This window comes from Chiloscyllium plagiosum, chromosome 15 (genome assembly GCF_004010195.1).
Source record: "Chiloscyllium plagiosum isolate BGI_BamShark_2017 chromosome 15, ASM401019v2, whole genome shotgun sequence".
Lineage (NCBI taxonomy): Eukaryota > Metazoa > Chordata > Chondrichthyes > Orectolobiformes > Hemiscylliidae > Chiloscyllium > Chiloscyllium plagiosum.
In genome coordinates, this window is record NC_057724.1 from 39,334,780 (window position 1) to 39,359,005 (window position 24,226).

General features: G+C 38.2%; 1 protein-coding gene and 1 long non-coding RNA gene across 6 annotated transcripts in view; one reads left to right on the top strand and one right to left on the bottom strand.

Moving 5' to 3' along the window:
• taf1 (TAF1 RNA polymerase II, TATA box binding protein (TBP)-associated factor) overlaps window positions 1–10,675 on the top strand; it is a 176,950-nt gene extending 166,275 nt beyond the window's left edge. For all 4 annotated transcript variants that reach the window (XM_043704745.1, XM_043704744.1, XM_043704746.1 and 1 more), the window contains one exon: window positions 8,763–10,675. In XM_043704745.1, the coding sequence (XP_043560680.1) occupies window positions 8,763–8,985 (223 nt within the window). In that variant the 3' untranslated portion in view covers window positions 8,986–10,675. The remainder of the gene's footprint in view (window positions 1–8,762) is intronic.
• The window catches only part of LOC122557251, a 74,832-nt gene that overhangs the window by 44,205 nt on the left and 6,401 nt on the right, over window positions 1–24,226 (bottom strand). The gene's annotated exons all lie outside the window — the stretch shown is intronic.

A 24,226-nucleotide genomic window follows, 5' to 3' on the forward strand; every position in this document is an offset into this window, starting at 1 on the left:
TGTATTCCCAACGCCCATCCCCCAAGTCCCTCCTCCCTACCTTTTATCTTAGCCTGCTTGGCACACCCTCCTCATTCCTGAAGAAGGGCTTATGCCCGAAACATCGATTCTCCTGCTCCTTGGATGCTGCCTGACCTGCTGCACTTTTTCAGCAACACATTTTTCAGCTATGAAAGCAACTGGTCTTATAAATAATGGATGCATTAGTGATCATCTGGAAGTGGTGGAGGGGTGTACGATTGTAACATTTAAAAGGCATCTGGATGGATATATGAATGGTAAGGATGTCGAGGGATATGGGCCAAATGCTGGTAAATGGGACTAGGCCAGGTAGGAATGTCTGGTCAGCACAGACCAGTTGGATTGATGTTGTATGACTCTATGATAGTCTACCTCTCCATAAATTGTAGATTCTGGAACACTTCCTATACATTGTAGGCTTGTTGATGTGAGGAAGGAGAGATAAAGCAGGGAATTGTAGACTTGTTAGTCTGACATCAGTAATGGGAGGAGATGGTCGTGTCCATTATAAAAAAGCAATTGAAACTGACAGGATTGCACAGAGTCACCATGGATTTACAAAAGAGAAATCATGCTTGACAAATCTACTGGAATTTTTTGAGTAGATTTGATCGTGGGAGCTAGTAGATGTGCTTTCTTTGAACTTTCACAAGGCTTTTGATAAGGACCAGATACAATAATAGCATGTAAAATTTAAGCACATGGGATTGGGGATAGTGTATAGATATGAATGAAGAACTGGTTGGCAGACAGGAAATAAAGAGTAGGAATAAATGGGTCTTTTTTCAGAGTGGCAGGCAGTGATTAGTGGTGTACCATAGGAATCACTGCCGAGGCTCCAACTATTCGGAATATATTATTATTGATTTAAATGAGGGAACTAAGTATAATATCCTCACATTTTAACTTGTTGAAATGACACAAAACTGGATGGGAGTGTGAACTGTGAAGAGGATGCACTGATGCTTTATAGTGTTATTTGGACAAGTTGACTGACTCTGCAAGTACATAGCAGATGAAGTATAATATAGTTGAATGTCAGGTTATTCACTTTTGTAGCAAAAACAGGATGGTAGATTATTTTATGAGTGGCAAAGAATTGGAAAGGTGGAGGTGTGCTGAGATCTTCATATCCTTATGCACTAATTGCTGAAAGTAAGCATGCATGTGCAGCTGAAGAATACAAATGGTATGTTGGCTTCATTCCAAGAGGATTCGAGTACAGGAGCAGGGTTGCCTTGCTGCAAATGTGTAGGGCCTTTGTGAGACTACATCTAGAGTATTATGTGCAGTTTTGTTCTCCTTATTTGATGAATGATGCTCTGGCTTTGGAGGGAGAATAGTGGAAATTTACCAGACTGATTCCTGATTCCTGGGATGGCAGCACTGACATTTGAAAAAGAGACTGGATTGCTTTGAAGTTTAGAAGCAGGACAGGCATATCTTATAGAAACCTCTAGAATTCTAACAGGACTAGATAGGGTAAAAGCAGAATGGATGTTCCTGATTACCAAGGATTCAAGAAACAGGGGTTATGGTTTAAAGATATGGCTAGGCCATTATGGACTGAGACGAAGAGAAATTTATTCATCCAGAGGGTGGTCAACCTGTGAAGTTCTCTGTCACAAAGAGGTTGAGGCCAAAACATTGAATGTTACTTAATAATTCTTAGTGCTAAAGGGATCAAGTGGAGAAAGCAGGAAAAAAGTACTGAATTTGCTGATCAACCACAACGTATTGAATGGCAGAGCAGGCTAAAAGGGCCTAATGGCCTACTCCTATTTTCTGTATTTTAACATGTCTTGTTTTCTTTTCTGTTTTGGTGTTATTTGCTTTGCAGCATGTTGAGTACTTCATATTTTTCCATTGGGCTTTCATTTTGTTGTTCAGAGAACTTTGTTCAGATTCTTCAAATTTGAGGCCTTTAAATGTGTTTTTCCTTCTAAAGTGAATACCTGTCATCAGTTTTCATTGTTCAAAATCTAAATGATTGCCCACCATGTTTTTGCTATTTTCAGTTCTACTTTAATTTTTGTCACAGGACAATGTTCTTAATTAATATCTGTCCTGGGTTAGATATGAATATTTTGTATATTGCTTTAAAAGCATTACTTCACCATCTCTTAATCTATTGCCTGGAACTTTCCAAATGTATTGTCCATTTGGTCGCTTAAAAAAAAAGGTGCTTGACAAAATTTGATCAGTATCTCTCCTCTTTCATTTTTCGATCCAAAATTCTGTTGACCAATGAGCATTGCTGGTGTTTGATGCTTTGATTTAACTCGATCGTAACATTTGATGTTGGTCATAAGTTTCCTTTTTTTTTGCTTACTGTGAACTTTTGTATATGGATAATTAGATCAAAAGGCTTTTCACTGACCTTAATCATGATCACTTTGAGACTGGCCAATAGCCTTCTTACTGGCATCATAACACCATTCACCACCTGACAAGTAAAGCAGATGATTGTTCTTTTGCACTTGACCAGATTCTAACCATCTTGGTTCTTCCATTCCTAATAGGCCAGTGCAGTATCTATCCATGACCTTTATGAAATTAGCAAAAGCTTTCCGACCTAGCTCAATGGTTAGCACCGCTGCCTCACAGTGCCAGAGACTCAGATTTGATTGCACCCTTAGGTGACTTATAGAGTCATAGAGATGTTCAACGCAGAAGCAGACCCTTCGGTCCAACTCATCTATGCCAAACAGATATCACAACCTAATGTAGTCCCATTTGCCAGCACTTGATCCATCTCTCTCTCAACCTTTCCTATTCATATACAGATCCAGATGCCTCTTAGATATTGCAATTGAACCAGTCTCCACCACTTCCTTTGGCAGCTCATTCCATACATGCACCATCCTCTGCGTAAATAAGTTGCCCCTTAAGTCTCTTTTATATCTTTCCCCTCTCACCCTAAACCTATGCCCTCTAGTTCTGGACTCCTTCACCCCAGGGAAGAGACTTTGTGTATTTATCCTATCCATGCCCCTCATGATTTTATAAACCTCTATAAAGTCACCCCTCAGCCTCCGATTCTCCAGGGAAAACAGCTCCAGCCTATTCAGCCTCTCCCTATAGCTCAAACCCTGGCAAGATCATTGTAAATCTTTTCTGAACCATTGGAAGTTTCACAACAACATTCTTCCGATAGAAAGGAAATCAGAATTGCACGCAGTATTCCAAAAGTGGCCTAACCAATGTCCTGTACAGCCACAACATGCCATTCCAATTCCTATATTCAATACTCTGACCAATAAAGGAAAGCATACCAACCACCTTCTTCACTATCCTATCTACCTGAGACTTTACTTTCAAGGTGCTATGAACCTGCACTCCAAGGTCTCTTTGTCGAGGTCCCCAGGAACTTGCCATTAAGGGTATAAGTCGTGTTAAGATTTGCTTTTGCAAAATGCAGCACCTTGCATTTTTTAAAATTAAACTCCATCTGCCACTCCTCAGCCTGTTGGCCCTGTGTGGAATTTGCACCTTCTCCCTGTGTACGCATGGGTTTCCTCCCATTGAACCAAGATATGCAGGTTAGGTGAATTTGTCATGCTGAGTTGTCCCGAGTGTCTCGAGATGTGCAGGCTGGGTAGGATGATCTTCAGGTGGTTGGCGTGGACTTGATGCCCTGAATGGACACCTCCAGCACTATAGGGATTCTATGATAATGGTACTGGCTCAAAGACTGAATTGTCATGGACATTTAGGTCATTTTTGTCACAAGTTTGTTGGCTACAGTCTGGCAAACGTTTTTCATTTCTTGTCACTATCGATAACAGAATTGGTTGGGGGCAGGGGGCCAACGTCTTCAGTATCTCCTATTTTTGACCATGACTTTCTATTCCTACGTATTTTGTATGATCCAAAACTCTTCTCATGTGACTGGCCAAACTGCCTTATTAAATATTATGTGCCTATGTGCTTCTCTTTACTCCACCTGACAAAGGAGCAGTGCTCCGAAAGCTTGTGATTTCAAATAAACCTGTTAAACAATAGCATAGTGTTGTGTGACTTCTGACCGTGTCCACCCCGGTCCAACACCAGCACCTCCACATCATAACTAAACATCATGACTGTGCCCTTGGGCATGTCACACACCTTCCTGGTCTAACTAACTTGTTAGAGTCTTCTGGCTCTTCTGTTGTTCCCAGACTTAATGCACATTAGTAGGAATGACATCTCCTCACCATTGCAACTGAAGCTGATGGATTCTATATAATTGTGTATGACTCTGCTCTGTGGTTGCAGGTATGACATTGTTGTGCACAATTGGCTATTTGGGATTCACGATTTCAAGACCGTGGGATGCTGGTCTCCCCTATCCACAGCATTTCAGACATGGTGTATGTTTCGACAGAGGATCAAAGAGTACTAGGCCTCTCACAAATATTTCCTACATATACTTCAATGACTCATTTAGATAATGTGTTAGAAGTCAAGCCCCTGCTATTTCCAGAGCCGCCACAAATATGAAAATTTGATTAAACCAATTAAATTTTCCTTTCTAATACAGGTTAACAGAATATGAAAACTGTAACAAGAAAATAACTACTTATTGTAATCAAACTGCTTTTAACCAATGGCAGAAAATGGGCAAGTCGAATTGCTAATGTATTACTCTAACTTAAACTCTATCCCTTTCATGAAGTTTTCATACACACACAAAACACACAAAGAGACAAGACACAAATATTGCGGGCGGGGGCAAATGACAGAGAAGCACAATTCTGGTCAAGAATGGATCGCAGTTGTCAATAAGTCTTTCGGCTTTCTTTTGACTCCTTCCGATTCTTTGCGAATGATGTAAATTTGTTGATAAGCTGATTCTCAAGTCTTACCTTCACTGGTTTGAGGATTTGCTTTTTAGTGCCTGTGAAGGTGATTTTCCCTTTTAGCAAGATAGAGCAGATTACAGACAGCAGTTTACAGAAAAATAATGTGAGAGAATAGCCACCAGATTTTCTGTTATTTCTCCATACAGGAAGAAAAGCAATTTAGGTGCTTTCTCTTTGTAGAAGAGAAGCCTTTCCTCTTGTCAAAATCCAAACTGAAGCTACCACCTTATTATATAATAAAGAAGTCTGTTTCTCCTGGTCAGACACCCTACCTCATTCTATCTGTCTTTCACCCCCCACCTTGCAACTGTCTCTTCTTGATTTTGCCTCTTCCCCAAGCCTCTCTCCCTACACATTTCAATCTCTAAAATTTCTTCATGTCCTGAGTGTGCAACAGGAGGTTGAACAGAGGGAGTTATCTCCCTGAATCCTGTTAACAGTAAATAATTGGTGGTATAGTGGTCAATGAAGAAGGTCATCTGAAATTACAAAGAAATTTTGATCAATTGGGTAAATGGGCTGAAGAGTGGAGTTTAATTTAAATAAATGCGAGGTGTGTTTTTGTAAAACAAACCAGTGCAGAACCTATGCAATTACATTTAAGGATTCAGTAGTGTTATAGAACAGAGATATCTTGGAGTTCCAGGTCATAATTCTTTGAAGTTTGTGTTACACATGGCTAGGGTGGTTAAGAAGGTGTTTAGCATGCTTGCATTCATTGTTCAGATCTTTGAATAAAGGAGTTGGGACATTACATTAAAGTTGTTCAAGACATTAGTTAGGTCTCTTCTGGAGAACTTTGCACAATTCTGGTTGCTCTGTTACAGGAAGGATATTCTTAACTGCAGAGGTTCAGAAGAGATTCACCAGGATGTTGCAGGGAATGGAAGGTTTGAGTTATGAAGAGAGGCTGGATAGGCTGGGACTTCTTTCACTGGAGCACAGGAGATTGAGGGGTGACCTTATAGAAGTTTATAAAATAATGAAGGGTATAGATAAGGTGAATGGCAGGTGTCTTTTCCCTAGGGTCGACAATTTTAAGGGTGGGGCATTTTTTAAGGTGAGAGGAGGAAGATTTAAGAGACAGGTCAATTTGTTTTTTTACAGAGTGTGGTTCATGTGTGCAATGACCTTCGAGGGAAAGTGTTGGATATAGGTACCGTTATGACATTTAAAAGCCATTTTGATTACCACATGAATAAGAAATGTTTGGAGAAATATGGGACAAGTGCAGGCAGGTGGGATTAGTTTAGGTTGGGATTATGGTCAGCATGGACTGGTTGGACTGAAAGCTCTGTTTCTGTGCTGCATAACTCTGTAAGTTGTAACTATACTTAGCATTCCTGAAAACACACACACAAACACTCCTTCCTACCTTCCTTCCTTCGTTTTGTGGCCTAGCCTTCACCCCACTGCTTGAAAAAAGGCAGTGTTGTCTCACAATGTATTCCAGTTACTTTTTCTCACTTAGAAACAACTTCTTTGAATTACACAAATCAGGCTAGCAATTATTTATTTCATGCATGAGCAGGGACAGCCAGTCTTATCACTGTGAAATGTAAAATGAACTCTTGTGTGTTAAACATCTCCAGATACACATCATACACTTAAAACACATCATTACAAAGTAAGTATTACATTTTCTGTTGTTTTTCCTAGTTTTCACAAGTATTGTCTGTATTTCACCCAAGACTAGATAAGTGCAGCTCCTGTACTCCAAGCCTGCTTCTGCTCATCTGTGGTTCCTAATTGCATTAACAATATGACTTAAAAATTTAACACATAGCTAACTGAAATTGATTCAAGCTCTTCAAATGAATTTGCTATCACACCGGCTGAGGTTATCATGAAGGACTCTCCTCTCAATCTTAGGTGTGTTGATCCTCCAGTTTAACAATGATCAGTCATCTCTCTCAATTGAGAGAGCAGCCGAGCGGTCCTTAATACTATGGTGACTTTGTGATAGTCAAGGATACATTAAATGCTCAAAGAAATACCTGTGACATGTATGAATATTTCACATGTTTAAACAAACAATGTCAAACAACTTTTTTTTTAATTGAAATATACTTTTATTTTTTAGAATTATACTTAGGACTGTATTATAACTGAGGTTGTAGGAGTGCACTCTCTCTCTCTCTCCAGTCCTACTGTTCCACTCATTGCAACATGAATTTAAATACTTTACTCAGTTACTGATATGGACAATTGTATACTTTATATACACTAGATTGAGAATAAAAAGATGCATTAATTGGGTTTAAGAAATATAAAAATAATAAATGAAGACATGAACCTAGGTTTATAACTTATAGTAAACAAATCCAAGCAGCTTGTTTAAGCAATGTTACTTCCAAGAGGTAATTTAAAATAAAAAGCCCAATGTCCTTTCAATGATACTTTTGTAAAAAGTCCATGTATTTCTTCTTCACTACAAATTATCCATTATCCATAAGACTTTACACATGACATCTCAAAAAAGCATCTTTGTTACACCTCTACCCTTGGAGAAATGAAATTCTGTAATTTACAATGTTCAAAAAAACTTTTGCAAGTAACTCTCATTCACTTTTAAATATAAGCACACAGTATCATTTTTGGTACTCAGAATTCAAGGCAAAGTTAAATTTTAGACAAAGCTGCAGCAATTATGTTGTTTTTCCTCCCGCAGTATAAACTTCTTTTTAACTGAAAGGGCTATAATAGTAAACTCCATTGAAATAGTCTCGCATTCTGTTTTTTGAAATTTTTCACAAGGGCTAAAGGGCTCTGATCAATGTATTCCAGTGTTACCCTGCAGCTATGATGAACATATATTTCAAAATGTTTAAAAGCCACTATCAATCATTAGGATTTATTTTCCAGTATAGAGTGAATGTTTTGGTTTTGATTTAGCTCTTTAGAAAAGTATGCCACAGACCTATTTTCTTGTAATTGAGGACTATTCTTTTCAGGTCACTAGCATCAGAAGCTGCCTTTAAGTACTTTAAACACTGAAATTTGGGACAAGTAACACTGGTTCGCTGGACAAAATCTCATCTTTCACAGACTCTGATTTTCTGATTAATGTCAGTTTTCCACATAATTTGATGTTAGGGATACACTGGATTGGGACCAAATGAAGAGTAAAGTCCACCTCTGGTGGTGGTTGTGTTTTTGTAGTCTGATTGAAGTTGACTAACTTGTGAAGGAGTTGTGAATAAATCAGTGCTCTGAACCATTTTCCACTGTCCACCCCATTTTAATGCAATTTAAATTGATGTGACCACACTGTGAGAATGGGAGGAGAATGTGAATTAAATACCATTTTGAAGGCTCTGGAATTTGCCTATGGTCAGCAAGTGAGAGAGTTCTTTTACACTGAGTTCTATAAAAGTTTTTTTTCTTCTAGTTACTGCTGCCTTGTCATTTGCCTCTTGCTTCCTGTCCTTGTTGCCCTGTGAAATAAAAATCCAGACTGGCTGCAGCCAATTTCATGATGATCAGCCAGACATTTTCTGCAAAACAGACCGAGGAGTTAATAGTTCTATTACATTGCCCTTTGCAAGAGTTCTTGAAGGCCACCATCATGGTGCTGGAATCACAGATATAATTGTTAAGAAACCTTGATCATATATATTGAATAGTAAAGTTCCAAGGATAGGAATTTTGTGGTACATCAAAGGCGATCATTAAGGCACTGAACTAATGACAATTGCTTGACTGACATGTGAAGCAGATTACTAGACTTGAAAACAAAATTATTTTATGAAAAGCTCCTATCAAGATGAAACAAAGTGCAAATATTATATCTTTTACTTGAGACCAATGTCAGTCTGGATCTTTTGTGATTCAGCTAAATCAGATTTCATTAAACAATAATGCAACTTTTTTCTCTTTCCCCACCCCACTGCCCAGCTATGAGAGCTATGAAGAAACTGAGCTCAAATCAAATACTCGTGATACCACCTTTAGCAGTGGAGGGTGTGACTATGAGCTGTCTGAGGAAGAAGAAGATGAGGAACAAAGGCATGGACCAAGTGTTCTTAATGAGGTACAACTGAGTGAGGATGAGGAGGACAGCGAGGAATTCCACTCAATTGACGGGGACACTGATATCGACTCAGACATAGAAACCTGATACATTGTGATACAGTACAGAATGGGATATGCAGATGACCCTAACAATCTTTTGTGGTTGAAAAGACTGAGGGGAATGACTTCAGTGTAGATAAGCACCAAGATGGAGGTACAAGATGGAAGTAGATTTCATTAACTGATGTAAAACTGTGACATCACATGATTTCACATCTAAGCAAAACGTACATATTTTTGCTCTGTTGCCTCAGTACACTTGAGTTATGTATATGGTTAATAATGTTGTTGTACAAAAGTAGAGAGTCACTGCAAAGCCCAATAACAAATTGTGCTTCATACCAAAATACATCCTGTACTGAATCTCTATATAACTTTGTTCCTGGAAGATGGACAAAGATCTTGTGTAAATCAGATATTGACAATTTGTAATGTTTTCCGTTTGTAAAGCACATTCACTATCAGTGATGGTGCATCATAAACTTAAATGTTATTGTTTTAAAACATTACCCTGAACAGATGCAAAACAAATATTAATTGTAACTTTTGCAGGAAAGAAAAACATACTTTTGAAAAGGCAGAGTTCTCAAATAGAGATCTTGCTATTCTTTTTAATTTTAATGTCTTGGGATTTCCACATAATCATAGCTTTTTTTTAAAAAAAGTGTTGCAGCTGTTCAGATAATCTGGGTTTTACAAATAAATTGTCATAACATCTTGCTTAACAATGTGACAACTGTACAAAGTTTTGCCAAGTTTCAGACTGAATATTGCTGAACCAATGGATGAATTAATATTCACATCTACTGTGGGAATGATTGATATTTATTTACCCAACTTCATGTAAAATTGATGATATGTTCAGCATGAAAACTGAAAAAATGATGAGAGCAAACCACCTCCAAGATTCAAAGTGCCATCACATCTTGGACGATGTAAAAATAAAAACCAAAGACCAGAAGTAATTTCAAGAAATTATTGTACACTTTGGAAATGTATCACATAAATAATGAAACATCTTGACTAGTAGTCTGTATTTGCATTGGTCTTGGATAGACAACTCTCCTATCAAGCTTTGAATCTTGTTATTTGTCTTCTGAAGATGTGTTGATCCTTCTTTTAAAATTTGGTGTTAACTTGATTTGTTTCTGTATCATGATAGCACCCCAATGTTTGGTGGGCAAGGACACTATGGTGTGTACTTGTACCCATTACCTACTAGGAGGCTCCATCTTTTGCAATTTATGTTTAGCTGATTTCAATATCACGAAGTCTGAATTCCCAGTCCTAATCACCAGTGACATCCACTGGAACCAAGTGTGCAATGTCTGGTTGAGAACTGGCTTGAATATGGTAGTGTACAGTCAAATATATTCCTAGCAGTCTATGGTCTACTTGCTTGATCAAACTGCCACTTAGTTGAGGAATGGAATACAGGATACCCATAAAATTGTAACAATTGATCACGTTTTGGTGATGGATAGTAATTTTTGTAAAACAAAATCATGATATTCTTTTTGATCATTATGGATAGAGAAAAGAATTTATTTCTTGATACCTGTTGTGATCTGTGTGTTGCAATTTTGTAATATCTTAAGTCTGTTGTAAATGATCAACTAAAACTAACAATGTCAGAACTTTGGAAACCAAAAATTTGAATTGCTGGAAAATTGTTAATACATTTATATATGTAGCACAAATTGTTGTAAATCTCAGGTAAAGGTAATATTTGTGTAGTGTTTGTGGCTTAGTGTTTATTTGGCTTTAGAAACAAATGACATATACTTAATGTCTGAATTTTTTTTACAAATGTTTTTTGGGAGTTGATTTCCCTAATTTCAAAGCTATTCCTCAAGCATTGTTTTTGGAGTCTTCAGTTAGTAAATAAAAACAACACTTTTTTTAAATCTGTTATAAACATTAAGGAACAAAACCTTGAACAGAAGACTAAAGGAAGGAACTGTTAGAAAAGGAAGTAGAGGCAGAATGGTATGACACAGTGGATAGATTTGAAGGTAAGAATTCATATGATGAAGAGCCCATGTGGGTTAGTGAAGACAACTTATGGCTACTGAGTGAAAGAGACTATCAGTGCAGCCTAGGAGAAGTCACAGTGTCTTCAGCATGCACATCTTCCAAGTAGGTTAATATGTTTGGGTAATGGAAGGATAGAGTCTAAAGGTGTTCAGAGAGCAACTGCAAGAACAGATTTGGGATGGTTTTATAAGAAGCCAGAGTTAAAAGAATTGAGAGTTTTGAATTTACAGTGATGCAGTTCATGAAGGACAAGTCTTTGAACACAGTTCAGGATAGAATACAAGTTAAAAAATTCTTTGTATGAACTGAGAAATTGTTTAGCTCAGATATATTGAGAATCAGAACCAAGCAAGGTCAGAGAACAGGGAAAAAGTATTGCAAGAGAATGGTGTGATGAACTGTGTCAAAGACTGCAGAGAAACTGGTGAGGGAAACTGCACCACAGACTCATTTGGAAAAATTTTATCTTCATTTAACAGCACTTCAATGCTCCAGCAGGGAAGAAACCTGATCAGAAGTATTAAAAGAGAAAGGTGTGAAAATGGACATGGATTTGAGGCAGGAGCAGGGTGGATTTTGCAGTTGCTCCTGTGATTGCACACTTAGTTAAATTTTATAATTTTTTTTTACAGTTATTATAGTCATAGTTTCTAAAATAAGATTTTTTCCATTTTGTCTTATTAACATTCAAAAACATTTTTTTTCAAACTGACTTTTATTCAAAGTTTTTTTTAAGGGTCTACAGTGAAGACTGAGACTTTTTTTATTCTTAATTAAGAAATTGAAAAAGTCTATGTGTTTTGGAAGTTTTTTTTACATTTTAAATGTTTTTTTGAAAAACTGACTTTTATTAAAATAAGAAGTTGTGTTTTCGTTTTATAGAGTCCGACACGTGGTCAGCTCTGGAAAAGATTTATTTTTCTTCAAGGAATTTATTTGAAGAGGAGCAGTTAATCAGATAAATGGTTGATTTTATTTAAGTTTTATATACTTGATTGTTTTTTTTCCATTTTAATATTTTCTGTAGGTAATGAAAGGTAGTTTATTTCATATGAGGTGTTATCAAAACATTTTTTTTAGCCTGAATTTTATTAAGGTCATATGTAAGGGACAGAATAAGATGGCTAGTAGATTTACAAATGTTATTACCCTGCAGGTTCAGTCAGATGAACAAAAGATTAAATGAGATAAATCAATGGATGAGGAGCTGGTGTATCAGGGATTCAGATTGTGTCAGGAAAGATAAGAAGGTAGTTCAAAAGTCTCCAGGCAATTCTTCTATCAAACAAATATTCAGGGATTCAGATTGTGTCAGGAAAGATAAGAAGGTAGTTCAAAAGTCTCCAGGCATTTCTTCTATCAAACAAATATTCAGTTTTTGGAACTATTGAAGGGGATAGTCTCTCCAATTATTGGACACTTGGAATGGTTTTTATGTTAGGCAGCGTTTGACAAGATGTCACAGAATTATTGTTATAAGGGACTTTCCTGCCAGGGGTATAGACAGGAGTGTCTACACTTATTCTCACTGCCATACCCTGTCAGGGGTATGGCAGTGAGCATAAGTATAGGATGGTTTGTTACTTCCCTGGTGCTAGGATTAAGACATCTCTAAATGTTTTAAGCATATTGTTACAGGTGAGATTGAGAAGCCAAAAATTATTGTACACATTGACATTTTTAGGGAAAAGATCAAAGCAGTTCAGAGTGAATGTGAGAGGTTAAAGAGAAGATTGAAAGTAAAATGTTAAAAGTAGTAATTTCTTGTTTACTCCCAATGCCAAACTCAAACAAGGGAAGGAACAAAAGATTAAATGAGATAAATCAATGGATGAGGAGCTGGTGTATCAGGGATTCAGATTTTTGGATAATTGGAATGTCTTTTGGGATAGAAGAGACCTGTTCAAAAAAGATGGATCTAACCTAAACTGGAAAGGGACCAATATCTTAGTAGGGAAATTGGTTCATTCTATTAAGGGAGACTTTATACTGATAGAGAAGGCAAGTGGAGGAATTCTAAACAGCAGTGTAAATGGAAGGATTGATGGGGAAGTTCTGAATGTGAGAAAAGCATGTCAGAGTGTATGTAGTAAATCTGAAGAAGTAAGTTGCATTTATTTATGTGCAAGGGGTCTCACTGAACTCAGGGCATGTTTAAGAACATTGGATTGGAACATCATAGCTATTGTAAAAACTTGGATGAGAGATAGAAAGGCTGGCAGCTCAATGTTCTGGGGTTTAGAAGCTACAGGAAGGATAGAAAAGGAGGCAAGGAAAGAGGGAGAAGGATGGCATTTTTGATTAAGGAATACATTACTGCTCGAACGAGATATTTCTGAAAGGTCATCCAGTTAAAATATAAAAGGTAGAAATTACAAATAAGAAAAAAATCACTGATGGAATTGTACTATAGGCCCTCCAATAGTAAGACAGAAATTGAGAAACAAATATATTGGGATATCTCAGATACATATAAAATTGTAATAATGGGGGATTTAAATTTTTTCAGACATTGACCGGGACTATCATAGTGTTAAAGGCTTAGATGGTGAAGAATTTGTCAAATTTATTCAGGAAAATTTTCTTTATCAATATGTGGATACTCCTGCTAGAGAGGGAGCAAAGGTAAACCTTCTTTTGGGCAATAAGGAAGGGAAGGTGATTGAAGTAAAAGTGGAGAAACACTTTGGGTCCAGTGATCTAATTTTATTAGTTTCAAAATAGTTATGAAAGCGGACAAGCCTTTCATAAAAGTTAAAGTTTTAATTGGAGTAAGGCAACTCTTAATGGTATGAGACAAGAACTTTGAAAAGTTGATTGGAGTAGACTGTTCACACGTAAAAGGATGTCTGACCAATTGGAGGCATTCAAGACTGATGACCAGAGTTCAGAGGCATTTTGTTCCCAATAGAGTGAAGGGTAATGCTGGTAAGATTAAGGAATGATGGATAAATAAAGATATCGAGGTTCTAGTCAAGAATCTTATTTTAGATAATGACAACTTGGTTCAATTGAATCTCTACACTACACTGGCCCCACCCCCCATCTTTTTCTGGCCTGTGCCCGAAACGTCGAATCTCCTGTTCCCTGGATGCTGCCTGACCTGCTGTGCTGTTCCAGCAATAAAGTTTCAATTGAATCTCTAAATCAATATAGAGATTGGAGGGGCATTGTTAAGAGAGAAATCAGGAAGGCAAAGAGGGGATATGAGATAGCATTAGCACATAAGGTTAAAGATAATCCAAAGAGATTCTACATATACATTAAGAGCAAGAGGGCAACTAGAGAGAGGGTATGGCCTCCTAAAGACCAAGGAGGTTGTCTTTGTGTTGAACCCCAGGAGATGAGAGAGATACTAAACTAATATTCTGTCTGTTTTTACTGTGGTGAAAGAAATGCAGTCTAGATAATGCAAAGAAATAAACTTTCAAGTTTTAGAAACAATTCAAATTACAGAAGAAGTTTGGGAGATTGTGGAGAATATAAAGATAACTAAATCTCTGGGACCTGATCTAATATATCCCAGAATGTTGTGGGAAGCGAGGAAATTACGAGACTCCTTACAGAAATATTTGCATCATGTATAACTATGGCTGAGATGTCTAATGACTGAAGGGTGGCTAATGTTGTACCTTTGTTTAAGAAAGCTTGGAAGGAGAAACCGGGAACGATAGACCTGTGAGTCTGACTTCGTTTCTGGATAGATTGTTGGAGATGATTATAAGGAGATAGAATTTATGGACATTTAGAGAGGCAAAAATTGATTAGGGATAGTCCATATGGTTTTGTATGAAGAAAATCTTATCTCACAAACTTTAAGGAAGTTACCAAAAAGGTTGATGATGGCAGAGCAGCAGACGTTGTTTATTTGGATTTTAATAAAGCCTTTGACAAGGTTCCGCATGGTAGACTAATTAGTAAAGTTAGGTCACATGGGATTCAAGATGCGCTTGCCAATTGGATACATAATTGGCTTAACTGCAGGAGACAGTGTTATAATGGTGGAGGAAGGGTAGAAAAAAAACAGGAGTGTCAGAAGGTTCTGTCACTCTCAGAGCTGGCTCTGAGGGAGCTGGATCAGTGTGAGGAACTCTTCACACGAAAATAAAGATCGACTTGGCGATGGGATACCAGCCTCTGAGTTATTTCAGAGAATAGATTTCAAAATGCTGCAGAGCTAATAAGACACTTGAGCTTGTTAAAAAAAAATGGTGGAGGAATGATTTTCAGACTGGAGGCCTGTGAACAGTGGTGTTCCACAGGGATTGGTTCTGGGTCCTCTTTTGTTTGTCACATATATGAATGATTTGGATGAGAATGTAGAAGGCATGGTTAGTAAGTTTGCTGATGACATCAAAATTGGCGGCATAGTAGACAGTGAAGAAGGTTTTCTAAGATTACAAAAAGTGATCTTGATGAAATAGATCAATGGTCTGTAAAATGTCAGATGGATAAATGGAAGGTATTGCATTTTGTAACAACAAACAAGGGTAGGCCTTATACAATTAATGGTAGGACCTTGGGTAGTATTATACAACAGAGGGACCTAGGGGTGCAGGCACATAACTCTTTAAAGTTTGTGTCACATATAGACAGAATGGTTAAAAAGGCATTTGGCATGTTTGCCTTCATTATTCCGTCCTTTGTGTTTAGGAGTTGGGGCGTAATGTTGAGGTTGTACAGGACATGGGTGAGGCCGCTTCTGGAATACTGTGTCCACTTCTTGGAAGGATATTTGCAAGCTGGAGAGGGTTCAGAAGAGATTTACCAGGATGTTGCTGGGTATGAAAATTATGAAGAAAGGTTGGATAGGCTGGGACTTTTTCCACTGGAGTGTAGGAGGTTGAAAGGTGACCTGTGAGTAGTTTGTAAAATAATGAGAGCTATAGATAGAGTTGATGGTAATTGTCTTCTCCCCAAGATTTTTAAGGTGAGAGGAAAGAGATTTTAAAAAGACATAAGTGGCAATTCTCCTTTACACAGAAGGTGGTTCATGTGTGGAATGAACTTCCTGAAGAAGTGGTGAATGCAGGTACAATTTTAACATTTAAAAGACATTCGGATAAGTACATGAATAGCAAAGGTTTGGACAGATATGGGCCAGGAGTAGGCAGGTGGGACTAGTTTAGTTTTGGAATATGGTCAGCATAGGATTGGACTAGGGTCTGTTTCTGTGTTGAAAATGTGTTGCTGGAAAAGCGTAGCAGGTCAGGCAGAATCCAAGGAGCAGGAGAATCGACGTTTCGGGCATGAGCCCTTATTCAGGAAGGGCTCATACTCGAAACGTCGATTCTCCTGCTCCTTGGATACTGTCTGACCTGCTGCGCTTTTCCAGCAACACATTTTCAGCTCTGATCTCCAGCATCTGCAGTCCTCATTTTCTCCTAGAAGATCTGTTTCTGTGTTGTTTGACTCAATGACATACTCAATTACTTTCGGAAAGAAAGTAATGTTTTTCAGAGTTTTAAGCTTAGCAGGGGCCTTAACAGTCACTGCTGTATTCTGCAAAGACAGTATTCCCTGCTGAGCCATTCTTAACCTGTTCTTCTGTGATGACCTTAGTTTTCTGCCCATGTGTGAAAATTTTCCATTACACTAAGCTAACTCTGATCTATTTCTGGATTCCATCCAGCTCTGGATTCTACATTACAGCCTCCAAATGTTTGCTGCTTTTATTCACTCTGCAATTGGTACATTGGATTAGTTAGTGAGCATTGCTATTTTGAGTACACCTGTCACCTCTTTCAGACTTCGAGTGCAACATATGTATTAACCCATTGTCAACTCTCCATACTGTCTCCTTTCGTCCAGCAATGTATCCGTTATAGGATGGCCCTAAATCAGCTTCTGGATTCATTTCCTCACCAGACCTGTCTTAGAACTGGGACATTTGTTGATGCTGTAGTCTGACTTTACCCTATTTATATACTAACTTCATTATACTGGGGATTTCTAAATTTCAACTTTGAGCTCATATGCCAACTCCTCTCTGTCTTGTTTACTAACAAGATAAGTTATGAATTATATGTTTGTATTATTTATAACATATCTAATTACTTTATGTCTTATGAACTAAATATATTATACTTGTTGGCATGCCTTGGAACTTGAAATTACTGTGTGTATTTTGTGGAACAAAAATAGGCCATTCTCTTCCTCAACCCTATTCTGCCCATCAATGAAATCAAAATTGATTGGAATCTTAATTCCACCTATCAGGATACATGAACCTGTATAAAAATGTTGAACAATAATCTATTAGTTTTCACATTTTCTATTGGTTTTTCCTTACTAGAACTTGGTGGTGTAATTTACTAAAATAACACATTTTGTAAGTTAATAACTTTTTTTTTGGTTTCAGAGGCTTGCTCTGGGTATCAACAACTTGAGACACACAAATTATTAAATAAAGACCAAAAAGAACTGCAGATGCTGTAAATCAGGAACAAAAACAGATGTTGCTGAAAAAGCTCAGCAAGTCCGGTAGTATCTATGCAGAGAAATCAGAGTTAATGTTTCAGGTCCAGTGACCCTTCCTCAGAAACAGACTCCAGACCTGGAACATTAACTTTAATTTCTCTTAAGAGATGCTGCCAGACCTGCTGAGATTTCGCAGCAATTTCTGTTTTTACTCCCAAATTATTGCATGTACACAACATGTTTGCTTAATACTCAAAAAGAAACTTACACCCTGGACTTCTATTCACACACCCTCATGTATAAGATTCCTTGGCTTGTCCAAGGCTCAGGAATAGAGGGATTGATCAGTTTTCACCTTTCAGTTTCTAAGTGATTGATAAAACTACTTCGGCCAGAGCTAACAGGTTGAAAGCAAACAGGTTCGAAACCCTGCTCAATGTTTGCTACCTAAGTGATAGGCTTCAGATAGGCCAAAACTGACACCTCAAAACTCAGTTGTCTCTTGGTAGCCTAATTAAGATTTTTATCATCATCATCATATATAGCCAGGGTATATAATAAAGTAAGGAATTGCAGATGCTGGATATCTGAAGTAAAAATAAAGTGCTGGAAAAACTCATCAGGTCAGGCAGCATCTCAGGAGAGGAGAGAGTTCATGTTTTGATTTCAGTGACCACTCACCCTTCAGAACTGAAAGCTGAGAAGTGGTATTTGTGCTAATTGGTGTGTGTGGCTGGAGTTGGGGGAATGATGTGACAGTGAGTCAACTAGATGGTACAGAGAGAGGAAAAAAAGGGAGACAAATGAATTGCTGATAAGTTGGAAAAGAGACAAATGCTGAATAGATGCTAATGCCAAGTGTGAATAGCTGAAAATGGATTTGCTGTAGTGGGTGCAATCTTTGCAGAACCTGGGTGTGTAAAGGTGGATAACGAACATGGAGGAAGGTATTCTCACTCTGAAATTATTAAACTTAACATTGAATCCTGAGGGCTGTAAAGAATCTTGGCAGAATGAGATGTTGCTCCTCCAGTTTGCATTGAGCTTCTCTGGAGTACTGCAGTTGGTGTGAGGCCAAACTTTTGGCATGGGAACACTGGTGCGTTGAACTGGAAGTTTGGGGTCATTCCTCTGCTCTCTCACCCTCAAAAGATTAACAAGACAATAATCTCATCTTTGCCAACTAATGGGGCTGGAATCATGTTTTAGCCAATACAGGTAAGGAAAGTTTGCATTCTATAAATGACTATCTAAATTCTTCAATCATGTTAAAGCCAATTTGCGTTGAAGAAATATGTTATAGCTGAACAGAATGTACTTGCTTTCTAAGCAGTAGCCCCTATGGCTCCTTTGTTACAAGTTCATGAATAACGTTAACCTTACCAATTTAGTATTCATTCTTACCTAAAGCAACATCTTGCAGCTTTTTGTCTGTTCAGATCCTTTTAAAACAGCATAGTCACACCACATTCATCATGTCACAGGTTTGGAATCAAGAGGCAAGTAAGTTCGCTTAAAGTTTGCTGCAAACAAACTGCATGCCTACTGTTATAATTTGTTAGGAATTCCCAGTTGGTAATGAAATATTCAGCATGTTCTATTTTCCTTACCTTTCTCTTCTTTGAACACTTGTTTGTTTGTCAATTACGGGTAGTTCTTGGATAATGCACATTCTGACAGCGCAATTTGGCTATAACGTCGCTAAAGAATTAGGGAACTCTGTTTTCAAAAATGCTTACCTAAAGTCGCAATAGCGCAATTCCAGCAGGGATCGGTTCGTGCGTTCTGTCCTGTGCAGGCGCTGATGTCTGTGCCGAAATCTCCACCCCATTCTGCGCATGTGCCAAAGTCTCCGTGCTATTCTGTGCATGCGTGATATCAGTGCTGGTCTTTACTGCACATGCGCCGATTACTGTTGCTGACAGAGCAGCTTTCTGAGAGAGGTACTGTACGGAGAGCAGCTTTCTTACATTTTTTAAATGTACTGTATTAAATTTTGATTTGTTAATAAATATGATTTCAATCTTCATTCAGGCTGTGTTATTCTTTGTGTTTTGGGTGATGTTTGAGCAATCCTGAGTGATTTTTTTTGCTGGTCTGCCCCAACCCCACTTTTCCCATAGGCCCCATTATTGATATTCAGTGACTTTCTGTTAAACGGGGCCTCAATGGAATGCAACAATGGTGTTATAGGAGAATTACCTGTATTTATTTATGTACATCATTTCCTCCATCATCAGGTATCATATAGTTCATGGGTGCATTCGAAAAAGCTGGAGTTTGGACGGAATCGTTTACAAGGAGTAATCCAGTCTTCCATCATTTGGACACAGTTTCTCATCAGCCTCTCTCTCATTTTAAGACCATATCCCTTAGATATTTCCCACCCAACTGAGTATTTTATCAACTTATAATCACCAAGCAGATCATCACTTTCATTCCAGAATGTAAGACTCTGTTTGGAATCTATTCTCATTATTTAATGCTTTTATCCTGGTGTTATTAAGGAAGCTAGCAATGTGAATTTGTAGATGTTTAATATCTTCAATGTTATCCTTTATGCATGCATATTAGGACCGTTTAATTTTAATCAGTCTATTTATGCAGATAATTCAATTTTGATGTTTTATTTTTACCTTTTTGGTGTTAATTTGTACTCTCCATGATCCATTTGAATGATTTCTACTTGGAATCATTGCTAATTTTTCTGCCCATTAGTTTGAAAAGACCCCTTCCTATAACAGTAAACTTTGATTTTCTTTAGATATCATGTTCTAATCTTTAGTTTTCATTATCTCTTTCAATTGCAGTATGTTATGATTATTAAACCACAGTTCTCCTTTGGTCATGTCAATTAGTTTTTCCCCTGAAAGTTCCAAAACTAAATTGGAACAATACACACTGATCAAGTCACAGTCATATACTCATCCTAAAAATACTTTCCTTGTTACAATCTGAATTATCTATATTGTTTGAGCAGAATCAAATCTTCCAAACTTCATTCTGTAGTATATCTGTTTGAATCATTAAGAATGTACAAGTTCTCTTCATATTTTTGTACTCTGTCTTAAATATAATCCCACAGAAGAATTTTGTATTCCACTGCTGTTGCAGAATGTTTCATTAAACTGACATCTTACTTCATTTCTTTCATTCCTAGATTGCATAAGAATGTTTTAAACAGCAATACAGTATTAAGGCTATAAATCAGTTTAACCTTAAGTCACATTCCTGTTTTGGATACTATATCACATCTCTCCACAGATATTGGAATTTCTAACTCAGTGTTTTGCATTCACATGCATATAATTCTGATTCTTAAAATTTCTGGAATGATTAGATTAGATTAGATTCCCTACAGTGTGGAAACAGGCCCTTCGGCCCAACAAGTCCACACCGACCTTCCGAAGAGCAACCCACCCAGACCCATTCCCCTACATTTTCACCTGACTAATGCACCTAATACTATGGTCAATTTAGCATGGCAAATTCACCTAACCTGCACATTTTTGGACTGTGGGAGGAAACCCATGTAGACACTGGGAGAATGTGCAAACTCCACACAGACAGTTGCCCGAGGTGGGAATTGAACCCAGGCCTCTGGTGCTGTGAGGCAGCAGTGCTAATCACTGAGCCACCGTGCCGCCCCAAATCTTGAGCCTTGTATATTTTTTCTGTGATGTGTGGTATATCCTGTACAGCAAATTGCTTTACTTTCTACTCTGACCCCATTTATACTTAATTAAGTCATGCCTTTTATTCTAAAAACTTTATTAATCATACATCCTCTTTAGTTCTAAACCTGAGTACGCCAGAACCTGCTGTATTAGATACTCCTGTTTGCTCCCGCTTGATAACTTTGATGCAGTTTTAATTCAAGTGATGACTGTTCCTTCTGTTTGACCTCCACTTGCTCTAAAACTTGGTTCAAGCACTGTCAATCCTTCTATACAGTCAGAAGTCGCACACCACCAGGTTATAGTCCAACAGGTTTATTTGATAACACAAGCTTTCAGAGCGCTGTTGCTTTGTCAGGTGAATCTTCCTACAACAACACATTTTTTTCTAATTTTCTTTAGCTTGTCCAGTCTGTAGTGCACAGAAAGCAATCAAAGACTATCATCCATGAAGTCAATCTACTGTATAACTCCTTGAGTGGTTGCTTCTTGCACTGTAAAATTCTGATTCCATGCTGATCATCAAAATTGACCTTTTTTTAGAACATTACAGCCCAGTACACAGGCCCTTTGGTCCTCGATGTTGTGTTGACCTGTGGAACCAATCTGAAGCCCATCTAACCTACACTATTCCATTTTCATCCATATATTTATTCAATGACCATTTAAATGCCCTTCATGTTGGTGAGTCTACTACTGTTGCAGGTAGGGTGTTCCATGCCCCTACTACTCTCTGAGTAAAGAAACTACCTCTGACACATGTCCTATATTTATCATTCCTCAATTTAAAGCTATGACCCCTCATGCTAGCCATCACCATCAGAGGAAAAAGGATCTCACTGTCCATCCTGTCTAACCCTCTGATTATCTTGTATGTCTCAATTAAGTTACCTGTCAACCTTCTTTTCTCTAACGAAAAGAGCCTCAAGTCCCTCAGCCTTTCCTGGTAAGACCTTCCCTCCATACCAGTTAATGTCCTAGTAAATCTCTTCTGAATCCTTTCCAAAGCTTCCACATCGTTCCTATAATGTGGTGACCAGAACTGTCCACAATGTTCCAAGTGCAGCTACAACATGACCTCATGGCTCTGAAAGCCAATCCCTCTACCAATAAAAGCTAACACTCCGTATGCCTTCTTTACAACCCTATCAACCTAGGTGGCAACTTTCAGGGATCTATGTACGTGGGCACAGAGATCTCTTTGCTCATCTACTCTACAAAGAATCTTACCATTAGCCCAGTACTCCTTATTCCTGTTGCTCCTTCCAAAGTGAATCACCTCACACTTTTCTGCATTAAACTACATTAGCCACCCTTCAGCCCAGCTCTGCAATTTATCAATGTCCCTCTGTAATCTGCAACATCCTTTGGCATTATCCACAACTCCACCGACCTTAGTATCATTTGCAAATTTATAACCCATTCTTCTACGCCCTCATGCAGGTCATTTATAAAAAATGACAAACAGCAGTGACCCTCAAAACAGACCTTGCGGTACATTACTAGTAACTGAACTCCAGGATGAACATTTCCCATCAACCACCACCCTCTGTATTCTTTCAGCAAGCCAATTTCTGATCCAAACTGCTAAATCACCCTCAATCCCATGCCTCTCTTTTGTGCAATAAGTTACTTTGGGGAACCTTATCAAACGCCTTATTGAAATCCATAAACACCACATCAACCGCTTTACCCTCATCTACCTGTTTGGTCACCTTCTCAAAGAACTCAATAAGGTTTGTTCGGCTTAACCTAACACCGCAAAACCATGTTGACTATCCCTAATCAACTTATTCCTTTCTAGATGTAGATGATTATAAATCCTATCTCATAACTTTTCCAATGCTTTACCCACAAGTGAAGGAAGGCTCACTGCTCTATAATTACCAGGGTTGTCTCTACTTGCCTTCTTGAACAAGGAGACAACATTTGCTATCCTCCAGTCTTCTGGCACTATTCCTGTAGACAATGACAACATAAAGATCAAAGCCAAAGGCTCTGCAATCCTCTCCCTGGCTTCCCAGAGAGTCCTAGCATAAATCTCATCCGGCCCAGGGACTTACCTATTTTCACACTTGCCAGAATTGCTAACACCACCTCTTTGTGAACCTTAATCCCCTAGTTGAGTAGCCTGTATCTCAGTATTCCTCAACAACATTGTCCTTTTCCAGTGTGAATACTGACGTAAAATATTCATTTATTGCTTCTCCTATCTCCTCGGACTCCACGCACAACTTCCCACTACTGTCTTTGATTGGCCCTAGTCTTATTCTCGTCATTCTTTTATTCCTGATTTACCTATATAAGGGCTTTCCTTGATCTGACCTGCCAATGACTTCTCATGTCCCCTCCTGGCTTTTCTTAGCTCTCTCTTCTTTGGTCTTTCCTGGCTAATACGTAACTGTCAAGCACCCTAACTGAGTCTTCATGTCTCATCCTAACATTAGCCGCCTTCTTCCTCTTGATAAGAGATTCACCTTTAGTAAACCACAGCTCCCTTGCTCGACAACTTCCTCCCTGCCTGACAAGTACATACTTATCAAGGACACTCAGTAGCTGTTCCTTGAATAAGCTCCACATTTCAATTGTGCCCATCCCCTGCAGTTTCCTTCCTCATGCTATACATCCTAAAACTTGCCGAATTGCATCATAATTGCTTTTCCCCCAGAAGCTATAACTTCTGCCCCGCAATATATACCTATCCCTTTCCATCGCTAAAGTAAACATAACTGAACTGTGGTCGCTATCACCAAAGTGCTCACCTACCACCAAATCTAACACCTGACCATATCAAATCCAGTGTCCCTTGTTAGCCTGTCTACATACTGTGTCAGGAAACCCTCCTGCACACATTTGGACAAAAACTGACCCATCTAAAGTACTTGAACTATAGTATTTCCAGTAAGTATTTGGAAAGTTAGCCCCCATAACAACTACCCTGTTACTTTCGCTCCTATCCAAAATCATCTTTGCTATCCTTTCCTCGACAATTCTGCAACTATTTGGAGACCGATAGAAAACTCCCAACAGATGCCCTTTCCTTTCCTGTTTCTAACCTCAGCCCATACTACCTCAGTAGAGGAGTCCTCTAATGTCCTTTCTGCTACCGTAATACTGTCCTTAACTAACAATGCCACACCTCCCCCTTTTTAC